The sequence below is a fragment of the Cupressus sempervirens genome, chromosome 6, assembly GCF_028749045.1.
Source record: "Cupressus sempervirens isolate cs-2001-9-10 chromosome 6, ASM2874904v1, whole genome shotgun sequence".
Taxonomy (NCBI): Eukaryota; Viridiplantae; Streptophyta; class Pinopsida; order Cupressales; family Cupressaceae; genus Cupressus; species Cupressus sempervirens.
Window position 1 is genome coordinate 12,524,735 of NC_143123.1, and position 17,690 is coordinate 12,542,424.

At 35.1% G+C, this 17,690-nt stretch overlaps 1 protein-coding gene across 7 annotated transcripts in view; it reads left to right on the top strand.

The window, feature by feature from the left end:
* Window positions 1-434: 434 nt before the first annotated feature.
* LOC149550784 (uncharacterized) overlaps window positions 435-17,690 on the top strand; it is a 44,134-nt gene continuing 26,878 nt past the window's right edge. For all 7 annotated transcript variants that reach the window (XR_016352600.1, XR_016352599.1, XR_016352601.1 and 4 more), the window contains exons 1-6: window positions 435-855; window positions 2,158-2,264; window positions 2,382-2,526; window positions 2,614-4,515; window positions 4,632-4,716; window positions 5,090-5,148. Coding sequence is in view for 4 of the 7 variants with exons in the window: in XM_089786356.1 (XP_089642482.1) it covers window positions 670-855; window positions 2,158-2,264; window positions 2,382-2,526; window positions 2,614-4,515; window positions 4,632-4,716; window positions 5,090-5,148 (2,484 nt within the window). In the remaining 3 variants the exon portion in view is untranslated. The remainder of the gene's footprint in view (window positions 856-2,157; window positions 2,265-2,381; window positions 2,527-2,613; window positions 4,516-4,631; window positions 4,717-5,089; window positions 5,149-17,690) is intronic.

Genomic DNA, 17,690 nt, shown 5'->3' on the forward strand with positions numbered 1-17,690 from the left:
AAATTTAAAATAAAAATTAAAAGAAACATCTCAAGGGTCAAACATGATTTTTTTCATATTCAATAGTGAAATTTTTAAAATTTTTTGTTGTTTTGATCACAAAATATAGATATCATGAACATCAAATTCAAAAAATTTCATTGTGTTTTCATTTTTTTGAAATTTAGTCAATCCTCACAAATTGATTAGAAGAATCCTTCCACAATAATTTTGAATAATTTATCAAATTCAAAAAATAATTTCATTGTGTTTTATTTTTTTGAAATTTAATCAATCCTGACAAATAGATGAGAAAGAATCCACAATAATTTTTTTTATAAGTATTCTATTTCCATGTTCAAATATTACTATAAAGAATACTTGAAACAATAAAAAAATGAGTTTAAGTTGTTAATAATTACTAATGTGATATATGAGACGGTACGTTGGAATACAGGCCCGGCACTGACAGTGGACATATTGATGGGATGACCATACGAATGAGAATGGCCATGCGAATGGTAAAGGCAGGCTACCGGTGCAAATATGTTTCACCGTAGCCGGTGACTGGTATCAATTGATATTGAATTGATTGGAGCAGACAAAAAGCTGCAAGTGGTGAAGCAGTCAGTTTTTGTGTCTTTGTCTACTGTGTGATGAAGGTCGGAGATGCATTGAACTCGTTTTGTAATGGAAGAGATTCAAAACTCTAGACAGAATAGTAGACGCATTAAGGAACCGGAAACAACAATGGGCCATAATTCGCTAATTCGATCTTCAAAGCTTTCTCCGGGTCAAGAGCTCCCGAAAGCTTTACTCAGGTCAAGGTTTGCAACACGCAGCAGTTGTACGAATTCAATTTGTCCGAAAAAACAGGTATGCGACACATGAATCTGATATCCAATGCTTTGCAGATTTATAATTTTTCTCCGGTACGTAAATTGAGTGTCAGACTCGTTGGGGACTTGAATCAGAGGTCCACCGTTTTGCGAATTTGGAGCAGTGTTGTATAAGGAGGTTTTTGTTTGCTAACTTAGTTGGGGAGCAGGTATGATAAGCTTATGAGTTCTGAAAGAACCCGTTGGAGCGAAAATCATTCGGAAGCCATCTAAGCGCATGTGGAACTTTAAGACCCTAAAACTAAATAATAAACCCTAAGAAAATGCTTTTTTGGATAAAGAATCGAAATTCTGTAGACGAGTCTCTAAAACGTCGTCAGAATCTAGAGGCGACAGGGTGTTGGATTGCAGCTGTGTGTTATGGTTTACCAAGTATATGCCCGTGTAGGCTGCAATTTTTCTATGTTTCATAATACACATAAAAATAGGCTAAAATTTCTGTTGATTTACCAATGAATTTTCTTTGTCAAAAGATTCATGCTTTTCACGCCCATTATCCGCACAACTTTGTTTATCTCTATCGATTTTCCATTCTTTCTTTCCTGCGTCACTTACGAATCGTTTGCCAGTTTGTGGGCTATGTTGGAGCTTTACTGTGACCTATGGATGGAAGAAATGAACGTGCGAAAAAGAAATACAACGATTATTGCAGTCTCTTGTATGATTAGTCACCACCAACACCACTACTACTATTATTATTTAATATTTAAATAAGGGATTTCACTCGGAACCCTCACTCTTGATATTACAAGTGTCTTAATGGGCTAAACTCCTGTATATAGAGCTCTAGTCGTAGTGCAAACTAAGAGTTAGTCTATACGGAAATACGTTGAAGAGGAACCCAAAAGCATATTAAAAAAACAAAAAAACTCCCCTAAAACTGACAACAGAGACAAGTAATGATCACCAAAGCTACTACAGATTATGGCGAATCGGTAAGCTTTGGGACCCAAGGGTTAGTTCCTTGGTCGTCCAGCAGCCCCAAGCCCTCATCCCTGTCGGCTAAAATACTATTATGAGTAGTTATACCTCTGGGAAAATCTGAAACAAAACAATTTTTGGCTAGGTTTCATACTCTGTGGATGATCTATCTTCTATCTGCTATCAGCTTCTACATTTGACAATGCCATTATGCTTTTTCTCTTTTACGTTTGATTTTTGTAACTCATCGCTTATTTGATATTGAATGATGATGTGATGACGTGAATGTAAATATTGCTAGGAAGTCATTTTATGCAAGTTTCTCTTCAGCTCACGTTGATTTGTCTTGGCCATTTAGGTTTGTTTATACAACTGGTCTTTGATTAGAGTAGGCGGAGATCATCCTGAGAATGATTCCATTGGAAATGGAAAACTGGTAGCACTTGAAGGCTACACAACATCAGAGTAAGGGTTCTGACAATACTTATTCTAAATTTTGAACCATTTTGCATGAGTTATATTGCATAGACTTTTGATTTCTTAACCTTTGGTATCATTTTTGTGTGGTTTACATTGTTACAGCTTAAATGACCATGACAAATTTAGAACTGCACCTATAGAATCCCGAATTGAAAAGTTGAAGTTGAAAACAGTTGATGGGATGGACATTCTCCTAAAGAGTAGGATAAATGAACAACACAGTTTTGAAAATGGTTTTCCATGGCTGGTATGAAGAGCGATCTTAGTCTTTTTGTGTGGGTTACAGTATTTGGATATATTTTTTGAATGATTGTTACGATCTGTGCTTTTGTAGGTAATCCATTTATTTCTGACTGGTTTTCCATATAATTGGAGCAATGTTCTTAGTACACACTTTGGCCAGTCAAGTTTGGATGGCAGTGTACTGCCAGCTAGTAAAGAGAAAGAGCCTGTATGGCAGGAAAATGGTGAAACTCAGATTTCTGGTTGTACAGAAATATGCATGAAGAACACGGGAACTGGCAAATCAAGTGAGGCAGAGGAAAAAATAATCGAAGTGGAGGAAAAGCTGTCCAAAGTGACATCTGGAGAATCCTTGGCAAGAGGTAGAAAGAGGGGAAGAAACCGCTTTCAACCTATTCGATCATCAAAGCGACTTAAATGTGGCAATTTAAGCATAAACAGTGAGCGAAAAATGTCCACTCCATTACTGGGGTCAGTTGATAATTCTGATCATGCCAGAACTGTAAAAACCAAAAGGAAAGATATGAATAAGGATCAAATCTACTTGTGTGTGGAAGACTATAAAAACTTTGAGAGAGATGATCACTTGCCAGAATCTGACACTGAGTTGTTGAGGAGGAAATCTTTTAACTTCTCAGTTTCCCAGGAAGACAAACATGCTGTTAAGTGCAAGGAGAATATTGTTTATGATTTCTCAAGAAGTATGAAGGAATCTAGAGAAGAGGATGAAACTCAGATTTCTGGTTGTACAAAAGTACGCATGATGAACATGGGAAATGGCAAATCAAGTTTACTAGAGGCAGAGGAAAAAACAATCAAAGTGGAAGAAAAGCTGTCCAAAGTGACATCTGGGGAATCCTTGGCAAGATGCAGAAAGAGGGGAATAGACAGCTTCCAACCTATTCGATCATCTAATCGACTTAAATGTGGCAATTCAAGCTTAAACAGTGAGCCAATAGTGTGCACTCCATTAGTGGAGCCATTAAATAATTCTAATCATAACAGATCTGTAAAATCCAAAAGGAAAGATATCACTAACGATCAAATGCACTTGTGTTCAAAAGACTATAAAAAGTTTGAGAAAGATGATCACTTGACAGAATCTGACAGTAAGTTGTTGAGGAGGAAAACTCTCAATTTCTCAGTTTCACAGGAAGACAAAGGTTTGGTTAAGTGCAAGGAGAATGTTGTTTATGATGTCTTAAGAAGCATGGAGGAAACTAGAGAATCAGAGAAGCAGATCGAGAGTGAAACTGAGCAATCTCCTTTGGTGAGTGTGCATTTGCAGCACTTGGAAAACAACTGTACTCCAGGAGAAGAACAAACACAAAAAACTCGAATGCCACTTTCAGAATGTGGACAGCCGATACCCTTAGATATGCCAGTTACAAAGAGAAATAAAATCGATAAATCTGTTAGACTTGAAATTACAGATGAGGCATTTAAAAAAGCCTCTAAGGTTGAACATGAGATCTGTAGTGACAACATCATCTGTACAAAGACTTCTGCTAAAACATGTAAAAAAAACATCCTTTGTCCACCTGATTCTGAGTTTACAACAATTCCTAATGAAACATGTTTGTCTTCCTCTGCAGGAAATAAGCCTTTTCCATTACCAGAAAACCACCTAAACAGTAATGTCACACAATGTGTTAAGTATGCCAACAACTTGGACACAAAGAGAAGGGTAGCGCCTAGGACTAGATCAAGGTGTACAGATCAACCTCCTCAACTTTCAGATGCATTTTTATGCCATCAGACCAATTTAAATGATAGTGTGATGCTGAAATGTAATGATATAATAGCAACTTGTAGTACCACTTCTTACAAGGGACCAAGCACAATTTATCATGGCACACGTTCTGAGAATCACACTGAAATTAGCGAGAACTCTCCAAAGGCAAATGACAATGGAGAAGGCAGCATGCAAAGTTCAAAAACTAGGAGAGAACTAAATGTGAAAATAAAAACCAAAAAAAGGCAGTTATTAAATGTAAGTTATTTTGTATATGATATTTGGTTCAGTGTTAAGGTTTGGTTAATGTTGACCTATGTTTTCCATTGATTGGTTATATGCGGTATTGTATCTTTGTATTCTATTTCTTGCAGAATATGCTACTTACTCCTCCACATCGTGTACATACGACTCCTGAGGAGGTTTCAAAAGCATTTGGCTTAAAAACATCAAGATCTGGTGAAATTCTTAGTTCCTTTCTAGCGATTTTAAATTTCTTTAGAATTTGTCACATCTTCAAAAGATTATAGGTGAGCTCATTTAACATGAGATGCTGTTTTTCAATATCGAAGAGTGTTCTCTATTGTATTGAATGCATATATAACAAATCAATAGAGATCAATGTCTTAAAATTCCTGTATTTTTATATGTGAAACCTTTCCAACAGTTATAGAATAAGTTGGTCAATATGTGCTTTATCCTCCATTGCTGAGGTTTTAATAATTTGATGTGGGTTGGCAATCAGTTTAAACTTAATGTGCATTCATGGAAATTTTTTGGCTTCAGTGAATAAGGTTAGATTATGATTCTTACAGAAGCAAGCTGTATGCAGGGAGGTTACTTGTACCACCACTTGCTCACTGGTGCAACCAAACAATTGCATACGATATGGTTAGTAGCTTAGTTTCTCATACTCATAGTATTAGTGCCGGGCTTCAATTTATATTTATGTTGATATTGATCTCATCAATATGTTTATTCTCTCAGTCATTTTTTGCCTTTGGATTTTGTTTTGGTTTTACTGATTGATAAGTATTAGATTCACTTCTAATGTTTCTTTTTTGGGATTTATTATATCCCAATCCTTTTCACAACTGCTGGTGTTATAGATCTGCATGTTTAGGAAAGTTTTATTGCATGGTCTTCTGGTTGTTGACATGCTTTGTCAAACATTAGTTGAAACTTGAACTGTTAAATACGTGCATGGGATCCTTACAAATATTTATTATGTAGTCTAAGTGCCGGTCCTGGTTCTGATTTGAAATTCGTTGAAGTTTTTTTGGGGTGGGTTCAGGTTCCCTTTGGGTTCATCTGTACAGAAACACCTTTTTCTATATATATATATGCAGCAAATAAGATCATACACCACTATGCTAATAGTAAAACAACATAGTAAAATACACCAGCATATACATTAATGTTTCAGTCCGAATGACATGGCAAAATGCCAAAATACACCACAATATCAATGTTTTAGTCCAAAAATAATGCAATGGAAACCAAGCAAGAAAGTTTAGCAATGGAGACTAGAAGTTTTATTTTCATTTACAAATGCACAAATGGCATATGTTTTACCTTTTGGTCTTTTCGTGTTCTATTTTATGGTTGGAGGGTTGAATTGACTAAAATAGAGAAAATAAAACTTTAAAATTTAAAAAAAAAAAAATATTTAGGCCAAATTCGGCCCAGGTGCTGCTGTGGAATTAGAAATTCGCTGCAAAAATGCTTAAAGTTCACCTGGGTTCTTCTGACAACATTTGGTTAGACGTTTGGCTGGCCCACATCTGGACCAGACCAAACTTTTGGCCAGCAAGGATGAATTTGGCAACATAGTGTATAGGTGTACATGTTGCAAGTCTTGGGAACAATTGTGATAATAATATATGCTTCTTATAACATATAATATGAATACAGTGAGTTTTCTCATGAGATTTTTTGTTTGTGAGTGCTCTTAGGGAAAACTCGTTATACCTATTGGCTAGGTTTTTGGCAAGTCACAGTTTCCAAACCCAGCGAATACTTGCAGAAACTCTAACATGTTTGTTTTAAAAACTGATTGATCACAAAACGGGAACTGTACATGGTAAAAAGACACAAAAATGTGGCACAAATGCTGAAAGGAATAGTTTTTTCATCCCTTGAGTGTTATTGTGTGAATTGGAGTGAAAATAAACATTTTTTTTGTTATTTGCAAATTATAAAACTTCTTGTGTCATGAAGGTCTATGTGGTTGCGAAGGTCTTTGTTTGGGCCTTGTGGGAGGGGCTTTGCTTCTTAGCCCCACCTTTACCATTATGGGGAACATAAAAAGAGGTATTGCCTCCAATCCTTGTGAGGTGGTTCTACCCTTCAACTTCACTAGCCCAAACCCTTTCCAAACTCATTTGATGTGTGTTTTATAGCTGTATTTTGCATTAAATTTAGTTTTTTACCCCAAAAGTTAGAGTTTTAATTTGCCAAGTTTATGCCAAATTAGAATGGGTATGTTGTGCTTAAGTTTGCAACTGTGTTGTAATGTTTGGACCTCATACATGGAGCAAATCTCAAAATTCTTTGGGTGGCATACTCCAACACTATTAAATGTGTTGACGGGCGTAGCAGAGCGTTGTATAAGGGTTACAAAGTAGAGTAGGATGTTATTTTGGAAGATTTATTTTGGGTAGTGTGTAAGAGTGTAGAAGATGAGTTACAAATTCCAAGTAGAGTGCCTAGTTTGACTAGTCAAAGAGTTGGTGGTGTTGGCATAGCTGTTAAAATGAGTCAAGTTATGAGACCGGTAGAGTTTACGGGTGAGATAGGCAGTAGAAGGTCTGGTCATTGATGTCAATGCAAGATCAAAGTGACTACCAATATATGAAAGGTAACCGGTGAAATAAAGGAAAGGACATGCATTCATCCTAGTCGCAAGAGGAAAATACCAAAGCACGATAAAAGAAAGACTAGTCTTCACAAACATACTTAGACAATTTGGGCTAAGTACAAGTTGGCAGCAAGCAAGGAGCCAAGACAAGCAAATAGGAAGACATGATGAAGAGATTGGTAGTAACACAGGTAGGTTGAGGAGAAGTCTTCATTTTAGAGAATAGAGGCAAGATGCTCGTGACTGTACATGTCACTAAGTAGGTGAAGTTGATCTAACACCTCAAATAGCTTCCCCCAAGCGAGAAGGCAAGGGTCATATGCAACCCATGACTTTCCATAAATGGGAAAGTACAACTGACACATGTTACCTATGTAAACGACGCAAGACAGAGGAAAGTAAACGCGCATGACAAAGGCAGTTGATTTCAATTTTTTAATTCACAACTTAGGGTGTGAGGATGAGAAAAACAAGGAAAGATATATAGTCGTTCATTTCTATATGAACGAGTGTGAATTGCATATTGGGAAGCTTGAGCTAGGCTGAGTGCAATCACCAGTAAAAAGGTGAGAGAAGAAGGTGCAGATAGAGTGCGAAAGTTAAGTGTGTTGAGCATAGCCAGTGAGCCAAGCACACAAAATGCATGAGTGCTGAAGCCAAAGAGAGCAACACATTGAAGCGATTGTCTCTAAGTTGCAAAGCTGAGGAAGTGTAGAGTAAGTTGTAGACAGGTCCATGAGCATATAGGCGAGCTAAATTAAGCTAAGTCTAAGTAGCTATTTATCATAGGTCAATCATTATGTCGTTCTCTTATAAGTACAATTGTAAATCTTGTTGAGGGTGGACTCTAACAAATGTGTTGTATCAAATTCCCTAACAAGGTGACACATTCATTTTTGCCTTGAGCCCTTTAACTAGGCTACCCTTAACCGAGTAAAGACTCTAACAGGTCTATCCTAAAGCCCTTAACCGGGTGGCACTTTAGAGTGTCTTTGTAATCTTTTAATAGGGATAAGATCTTGATTGGGCACAGTCTAGAAGGGTGCAAGCTTTCTTGAGCATCGCCTCACAACCATGGTTTTCACTGGATAAATATATTTTATGTGATGCCACCTTTCTATGTTGAATGATATGTTGTTTATCTATAACTGGTTAGACTGAAGTCATGTGTGTCAACAGACAGGTTCTCAATAAGAGTTTGAAGTTATCAACTTTATACTGATCAATCCCCTTCTCAGTATAATCACTAGTGTGTGGACTAACAATTAGTATCAAAGCTTAGGGCCTCTGAAGATACAAGTTTGACAACTTGAGGAAAAGATCAGGATGATGAAGAGGGAAGCACCGAAGTTCTCAAAGGAGAACTGTGTCCTATTGTGTGGAAAGATGAAGCTACATCTCAAAACATTGGTGGATGCATATTGGAAGCACGTTGAAACCAAATATGTCCAACCTGAACCACCACTTGATGAAAATCAAACAGAGGAGGAGATCTATGTTGCTACCATGGATGCACTGGTAAGTACTCTCTCATATGTTGAGTAGGCTGATTTAGACGACCTTGAAACAACATATGAAATATGGGAAAAACTGAAAATTGTCTATGGAGGAGACAAGCATGTTCATAACGCGAAGGATGACAGCGTGAGAGGGAAATAAGATGACATGAAAATGCGAGGAGAAAAGATTGAGTAGTTTAGAAGAAGGATAAAAGATGTAGTGGTTGGCATAAGAGGAGTTGGAGGGAGATTGGAAGAGGATGATGTAGTAAGCAAGATATTAAGGATGCTACAACCTCAATACGCTATAAGGGTCTCAGCCATTCAGGAGCTAAGATCACTGGAGAAAGGTAAAGTATCTCTCGATATCTTGATAATGCTAATTGCGTTTGAGCTAAGTAACTTCGATAATAGCCTTCCTAAGGGACAGGCTGCATTCAAAGCTTCTGTTACACCTGCTGCAACCAAAAGAGGAAAAGAAGTGGAGAGCACATTCATATCCAATAGAGACCTTGAGAGTCTCTTTGTTGACGAAGTCGAAAAGGAAGAGCTAGAGGCCTTACTGGAAAGAAGATTGCCTTGAGGAAAGGGGAAGTATAAAGGTAAACTCCATTTCAAGTGTTTTAACTGCAGCAAAATAGGACATATAGCTACTAAATGTTGTGAGCCAAACATAAAGGGAAAGAACAACAAGTGGACAACCTCTAAAGACAAAGACAAGAAGCTTTGCTACCTTGCAAAAGAAGGTGTGACCGACGAGGAGCCAACTTATGCTGATGATGATGATGATGATGATGATGAGGAGATAGCCTTTGTTGCAATAAAAGAAGAACGGGTGGAGAGAGCTCTAATATTGAGCACCGACCACAACAAATAATGGATCATAGACAATGGCTTCTCCACCACATGACCTGTGACAAGAGCAACATGACCAGTGACTGGAGCTAATTCCACGAAGTGGAGGAGTATTGTAACATCCGGTTTTCCCAGGTCTAAATTAACATCTAACATACTCAAAGAATATAGTTATTACTTCGTTTCATAGGAAGATAGTTATATCTTTCATGTTCATGTGAATAAGATTTTCCGTTAAATCAGTTAGACAAAATTTCTTGACTAAAAACTTGAAGTACCATCAAATGAAATTACTACAGAAATTGAAAACCACATACCTCAGAAAATTGAGATGGGAATCAAACTAGGGATGCTTTTGCAACCACCCGGGTTAGTCCACAAATACACTTACAATTTCACATGATGACTATCATCTAAAAATCACTATCTCAAAATCAAGTGATAATTACAATAAAATACCGCTATATTTAAAATTAGGGCATCACATATCGCTGTATCAATTAGGGCATCGTTTACCATCGGTTCATTTAGGGCTTTTGATACCGTTATATCACCTAGGGCTTCTGATATCACGGATTTAATTAGGGCTTCTGATACCACTGGTTCAATTAGGGCTTCTGATACCACTAATTCAATTAGGGCTTCCACTGCCACGAATTTAGTTAGGGCTTTCGATACCACTGATTCAGTTAGGGCTTCCGCTACCACGGATTCAATTAGGCTTCCGCTACCATGAATTCTATTAGGGCTTCTAAGCCCATTGTATCACTTAGGGTTCCAGTCATCACTCAATCAATTTAGGGCTTCAGGTTCCTTTCCTTCCGATTGCTTAACTATGATAGTAACTCAAGATTAGAAATATACTTATATTCGATATTCATATAAATGAAAAACAATTCATGAATCTATTTCTTGCATCTAGGTGTAAAATAATGGTAACAATGAAATAACTCAATTTATTCTTACCTCATAAATAAAAGTGATAATATCTGTTTCCGATAACAATTGACTGCATAACTTATCTATATCTGACGCATGACTGACATCTTGGGGAGAGGTGAAACATTGCCAGAGGCATAACCACCCAATCTCGGACCAAATCTTATCCCCTCATGATCTCTAACGAGAAAGGCCCTCACTACTCGGAATAGACAGGGGTCATCTTGCAATCCACTGGGCATCTTGGTATTTAACTCATCATACGACTTGGTAGCAGGAGATTACATTAACAGGATTATGCATTAGCTATTAATTAATTCATATTAAAATGATAAACACTGAATTGTCATAACTGATTACTGTTTCATGTTATTACAGATTCCTCTTTTTTCACCTCGTCACCCTTTTTCTTGGCTACATAGCCAGGTGAGTCCCAGGTGTTAGGAATTCTCAGAACAACCGGTTTTGTCATCTATTCAAGAGGATTACATGTATCCAACATCTCACAATCTGAGATGAAAAGATTTTAGAATTTGATTGTTTATTTCTAATTTCTATCAGGGAAAAAGATTATGGATTCATACTATGTTTGACTTCTCTTGCCATGCACAGGGCTGAATTAAAGAGATTTAATTTGTAAATTCAACAAGACATCAAACTAGATATCATCATGTTAAATGCTAAAACTTATTGCAAACGTCTTATGCATAGAATTTGCTCATTGGGATACTTATCATAATTGTGGCCATAAAAATTATGATCATTATATTTATTTTACACCTCTTCACCTTTCAGGGCTTCTTTGCCAGGTGAATTCCTCGGTGTCAAAGTGTTCTAAATATACTTGGAAGATTTTAATAAAGCTTGTGCAATGATGTGGTTTCATATAATCAATCAATTCATTACAACTACTAAGGATTTCATAAGTAATATAAACTAAGGAATATTTGGTGAAGGATCTCATATACATTTTAGAATGCAAACAGCTAGTATTATAAATTGTTCTCTATCTAACGTGCCTAGCCGGCTATGGTTGGATACTCAATCAGAGAGAATAGGATTTGCAATACATATTTAATTCATTCTCAGCTCTATCAATATGTAGCCGACAACAAACAAGAAAGAAGAAAAACTGTAAATATTATACTTAGTTAGGTTCATTAATTCATGGTTATCATTATAATTTTCTTTCTCCCCTATTTATGGTTGAGACAACAGCATATGCCCTGATATATGACCCAATGAATTGCTTCTAAGAAGCTATGATTATGAACACATGCATTCACCATACAAATTGTATATGATTCGGCATCAGAATTTACTTAAACATGGAAAGAGGATTATAGCAGGACTCCGCTTAGCATGGCAAAAGATTAATGGAAAGTAATGGTTTCAAGACGTTTTCAATAAAATGCAGCATATCTTACATGACCTTTTACAGTCTGCTCCAACTCCCGAGGGTGACTTTTACCAGTCTGTTCGTAACTTTGGTCTGTCCTTCCTCCTATGGCCGGAAGTATTTTGATTTCGCACTTTCTAGCTAAGGTCTTGTGGTTGGTTTTTGACGTGGAAATGAAAGAAATCAGATGATAAACGTTGGAGGCTGATACCTAGAAGAAGAATCTTCTTTTCAACTTAAAATGCATAAGCAAATACGCATAAAACAGAGGAAAGGAAAAGTTACGGGTTGCAAAGAGATAAAAGTTTTATCAAAATACAATAAAAGAGACTCTATTAAAAAGGGTGCTTGGCTCTTTGGCTACCTACAGTTACAAGAAGCCATTCGAATGCATCACAAATATAAAAATATATGAAAAAGAAATAAAGAGGGAAAAGAATAAGGAGTTGAAGAGAAGTTGGAAAGACAATTTGAATTGCCAAATATTAATCAATTAATCATGCCAAATGTTATCATTTAAAAGCAAAGAATATTAAATTGAAAAGAATCAAGTTGGAAGGTAAAAATTCCATTATTATTAAAATTCGAACGTTATAATTCAAATGTTATTATATTTCAATTATTATTATAATCTTATATTTATAAATGTACAAGAAAGCATCACTTTATTAAAATATAAAGATGCCAAATCATTTTTATATTTAAATGCACATATATAAATAATTATTAAAAATAATATGGCGAAGATAAATTAAAATCCTTTAAGATACGTTTTATATTTTAACTCAATCATTTTAATTAAATTATTTATTAAATAACCCATGCGGGTCCCGCAGATGTATCCTGTTTCAAATCATTAGATCCTCTACCCTTCTGTCCAGTGATGGTGATGCTCCTGCCTAATTTTTTTTTGACAATGCTTCCACTCCACTGACATGCTCCCTACAAGGAAATTCTCCACCGTTAAATTATATTATCATAATAAATTATTTAAATAATCACAACAGTTAATCCATCTTCTTAATTCCATGAATTCGTGATTAATGATCAACTAACATGTCATCTTCACTTGAAATCATAATGACTATCTTACCATTTCACCAGATTATAACAAATTAAATTGCCTACTGACTTCATGCGAACCTCAACGGCTATTTTTCAAGTTAGGTCAAGAATTGGAATGTAACATACCATTCTCCTTGTGGTTCATCGTCCTCAATGAACTTGAAATTGCAACGAACATTATAAAGGAGTATTTTAAAATTGGAATGTAAAGTACCACTCCCCTTGTGGTTCATCGTCTTCGATGACCTCTACAAATTTGACACTAAAAGAATATTCCAAATACAAGATATATATATATATATATATATATATATATATATATATATATATATATATATATATATATATATATATATATATATATAAGTGTGATATCATCTCTTTTCTCAATTGGGTCAGAATCAAAATCATAATCGAAACTCAAGATCCATTCTTACTTTAAAGTTTCCAGAAAGATACTTGCATGGTAACATAAAATTATACACGTACTCACCTGAGTTCTCTTTACTATACGTGTGGTTTTCTTAGCATCATTTGAGTTGATTCTATTTCATGTTCCTGTCATACTCATGTAGGCACTCACCATATCATTAGTTCGATTCCATATTGATATCTTCATTTAAGTGAATTTTCAGGGTTCAATGACTGAAAGTAAGATAAGCATTCGAAATTGAAATTCTTTAGCTAACAAGTTCTAGATCATAACTTAAATCACTTATAGATATGATTTGGCATAAGGCACTTATTAATGGGTAGATTGTCCTGATAAACTTACAAATCACCTGAAAAAGATTATTAGATCCATGTTTTTCCATTTATGTAACCTCAACCTCATTTGCCTATCTTATCACAATAGCATTGCATTATAACAATCATTTCATGATAGAATATACACTTCATCTCCAAAGTAATATACAACAACTCAATATGTAAAGTCAACATTGCATGTGTATTATACACATATAGCAGTATGTCAAAGGGTAAAAGCATGATATACTATGCAAGATCATCATTCATCAAATCAAGATCATAAGCATTTGAAACAATTCATAAGATTCTCATGAGTAACTCATCATTCATCTGCAAATATTTGGAAATTTATCTTTTCCATTTGTATGATTTAGGCTTACATGCCCATTTCGTCAAAAGTTTACATCTGTAAACAAGCATTGATAGTTCCAATTATGCAAGTGTGTTTACTCAATACAGGAGCACATAATGATCTTGTTGTTTAATCAACATCAGAAAGGATCACGGTTCACAGTTTTGATTTCATTCAGTTCAAGTTCAAATAGGTAATAATTTATTTTTGTCATTAATTGCATAAAAAATTATTTAGCCATCATGATGGATTTTGATATCTTTTTATCAGATTATAGAAACTGTATTTGGATTGCGCAAGCCTTGGCATCGGGACCCAGTTTAATCTTCTTATTCTCTACTGAGAATTGCCCTCCCTCCTGGGATAAGGCACATGTATCATTTTGGTCCTGCCATCTAAGTAATCGGGTGGGTTGAAGTCCCAACAGTTATTCTCTAAAATAACTGAAGTGTCTAGACAATCAACAAAGATCACATGTTCAGCATATCTGCCTAATTCTACCCTGGCCAAGGATTTCAAATTGGGTCTACAAACCCGATCTCCACCAACTCGACTTGCCAATCATTTTTATTTTCTTAAGTAGGTTTTGTCTTTATGATATTATAGTTTATACATTTGTCCATTTTATATTATCTCGGCCTTCTTGGCTATTCTGAAAGATTTTCTACTGTGTTTTTCCAGTTTTGATTGCAATATCCGTTATGCAAAATAAATCTTTTTCAACATTTACATTTTCAGTTTCTTAGAAACAGTGTTGGACCCAAGGTTTCAACGTTGAACCCAACGCTTTGATACCATATGTAACATCCGGTTTTCTGGTCTAAATTAACATCTAACATACTCAAAGAATATAGTTATGACTTCATTTCATAGGAAGACAGTTATATGTTTCATGTTCATGTGAATAAGATTTTCTGTTAAAATCAATTAGACAAAATTTCTTGACTAAAAACTTGAAGTACCATCAAATGAAATTACTATAGAAATTGAAAACCACATACTTAGGAAAATTGAGATAGAAATCAAACTAGGGATGCTTTTGCAACCACTTGGGTTAGTCCACAAATACACTTTAACAATTTCACATGACGACTATCATCTAAAAATCGCTATCTCAAAATCAAGTGATAATTACAATTAAATACCACTATATTTAAAATTAGGGCATCACATACCATTGTATCAATTAGGGCATCGTTCACCATCGGTTCATTTAGGGCTTTTGATACCGTTATATCACTTAGGGCTTCCGATACCATAGATTCAATTAGGGCTTTCGATACCATTGATTCAATTAGGGCTTTCGCTACCACGGATTCAATTAGGGCTTCCGCTACCATGGATTCTATTAGGGCTTCTGAGCCCACTGTATCACTTAGGCTTCCAGTCATCACTCAATCAATTGAGGGCTTTAGGTTCCTTTCCTTCCGATTGCTTAACTGTGACAATAACTCAAGATTAGAAATATACTAATATTCAATATTCATATAAATGAAAAACAATCCACGAATCTATTTCTTGCATCTAGGTGTAAAATAACGGTAACAATGAAATAACTCAATTTAATCTTACCTCCTAATAAATAAAAGTGATAATACCTGTTTCCGATAACAATTGACTGCATAACTTATCTCTGTCTGACGCACGACTAACATCTTGGGAGAGGTGAAACATTGTCAGGGGCTTAACCACCCAATGTCAAACCAAATCTTATCCCCTCACGATCTCTAACGAGAAAGGCCCTCCCTACACGGAACAAACAAGGGTCATCTTGCCATCCACTGAGCATCTTGGTATTTAACTCACCATACGACTTGGTAGCAGGAAATTATATTAATAGGATTATGCATGAGCTATTAATTAATTCATATTAAAATGATAAACATTGAATTGTCATAACTGATTACTATTTCATGTTATTACAGATTCCTCTTTTTTCACCTCATCTCCCTTTTTCTTGGCTACACAGCCGGGTGAGTCCCAGGTGTTAGGAATTCTTAGAACAACCGGTTTTGTCAACTATTCAAGAAGATTACATGCATTCAGCATCTCACAATCTGAGATTAAAAGATTTCACAATTTGATTGTTTATTTCTAATTTCTATCGGAAAAAAGATTATGGATTCATGCTATGTTTGACTTCTCTTGCCATGCATAGGGCTGAATTAAAGAGATTTAATTTGTAAATTCAACAAGACATCAAACTAGATATCATCATGTTAAATGCTAAAACTTACTGCAAACTACTTATGTAATGAATTCGCTGATTGGGATACTTATCATAATTGTGGCCATAAAGATTACGATCATTCTATTTATTTTACACCTCTTCACCTTTCAGGGCTTCTTTGCCAAGTGAATTCCTCGGTGTCAAAGTGTTCTAAATATACTTGGAAGATTTTAATAAAGCTTGTGCAATGATGTGGTTTCATATAATCAATCAATTCATTACAATTACAAAGGATTTCATAAGTAATATAAACTAAGGAATATTTGGTGAAGGATCTCATATACATTTTAGAATGCAAACAGCTAGTATTATAAATTGTTCTCTATCTAACGTGCCTAGCCGGCTATGGTTGGATACTCTATCAGAGAGAATAGGATTTGAAATACATATTTAATTCATTCTCAGCTCTATCAATATGTAGCTGACAGCAAACAAGAAAGAAGAAAAACTGTAAATATTATACTTAGTTAGGTTCATTAATTCATGGTTATCATTATAATTTTCTTTCTCCCCTATCTATGGTTGAGACAACAGCATATGCCCTGATATATGACCTAATGAATTGCTTCTAAGAAGCTATGATTATGAATACATGCATTCACCATACAAATTGTATATGATTCGGCATCAGAATTTACTTAAACATGGAAAGAGGATTATAGCAGGAATCCGCTTAGCATGGCAAAAGATTAATGGAAAGTAATGGTTTCAAGATGTTTTCAATAAAACACAGCATATCTTACGTGACCTTTTACAGTTTGCTCCAACTCCCGAGGGTGACTTTTACCAGTCTGTTCGTAACTTTGGTCTGTTGTTCCTCCTGCAGCCGGAAGTATTTTGATTTCGCACTTTCTAGCTAAGGTCCTGTGGTTGGTTTTTGACATGGAAATGAAAGAAATCAAATGATAAACCTTGGAGGCCGATACCTAAACTCAGAATCTTCTTCTTAACTTAAAACGTATAAGCAAATACACATAAAACAGAGGAAAGGAAAAGTTACGGGTTGCAAAGAGATAAAAGTTTTATCAAAATACAATAAAAGAGACTCTATTAAAAAGGGTGCTTGGCTCTTCAGCTACCTACAATTACAAGAAGCCATTCGAATGCATCACAAATATAAAAATATATGAAAAAGAAATAAAGATGGAAAAGAATAAGGAGTTGAAGAGAAGTTGGAATGTCAATTCGAGTTGCCAAATATTAATCGAATCATGCCAAATGTTATCATTTAAAAGCAAAGAATATTAAATTGAAAAGAATAAAGTTGGAAGGTAAAAATTCCATTATTAAAATTTGAACGTTATAATTTAAATGTAATTATATTTCAATTATTATTATAATCTTATATTTATAAATGTACATGAAAGCATCACTTTATTAAAATATAAAGATGCCAAATCATTTTTATATATAAATGCACGTATATAAATAATTATTAAAAATAATATGGCGAAAGATAAATTAAAATCTTTTAAGATATGTTT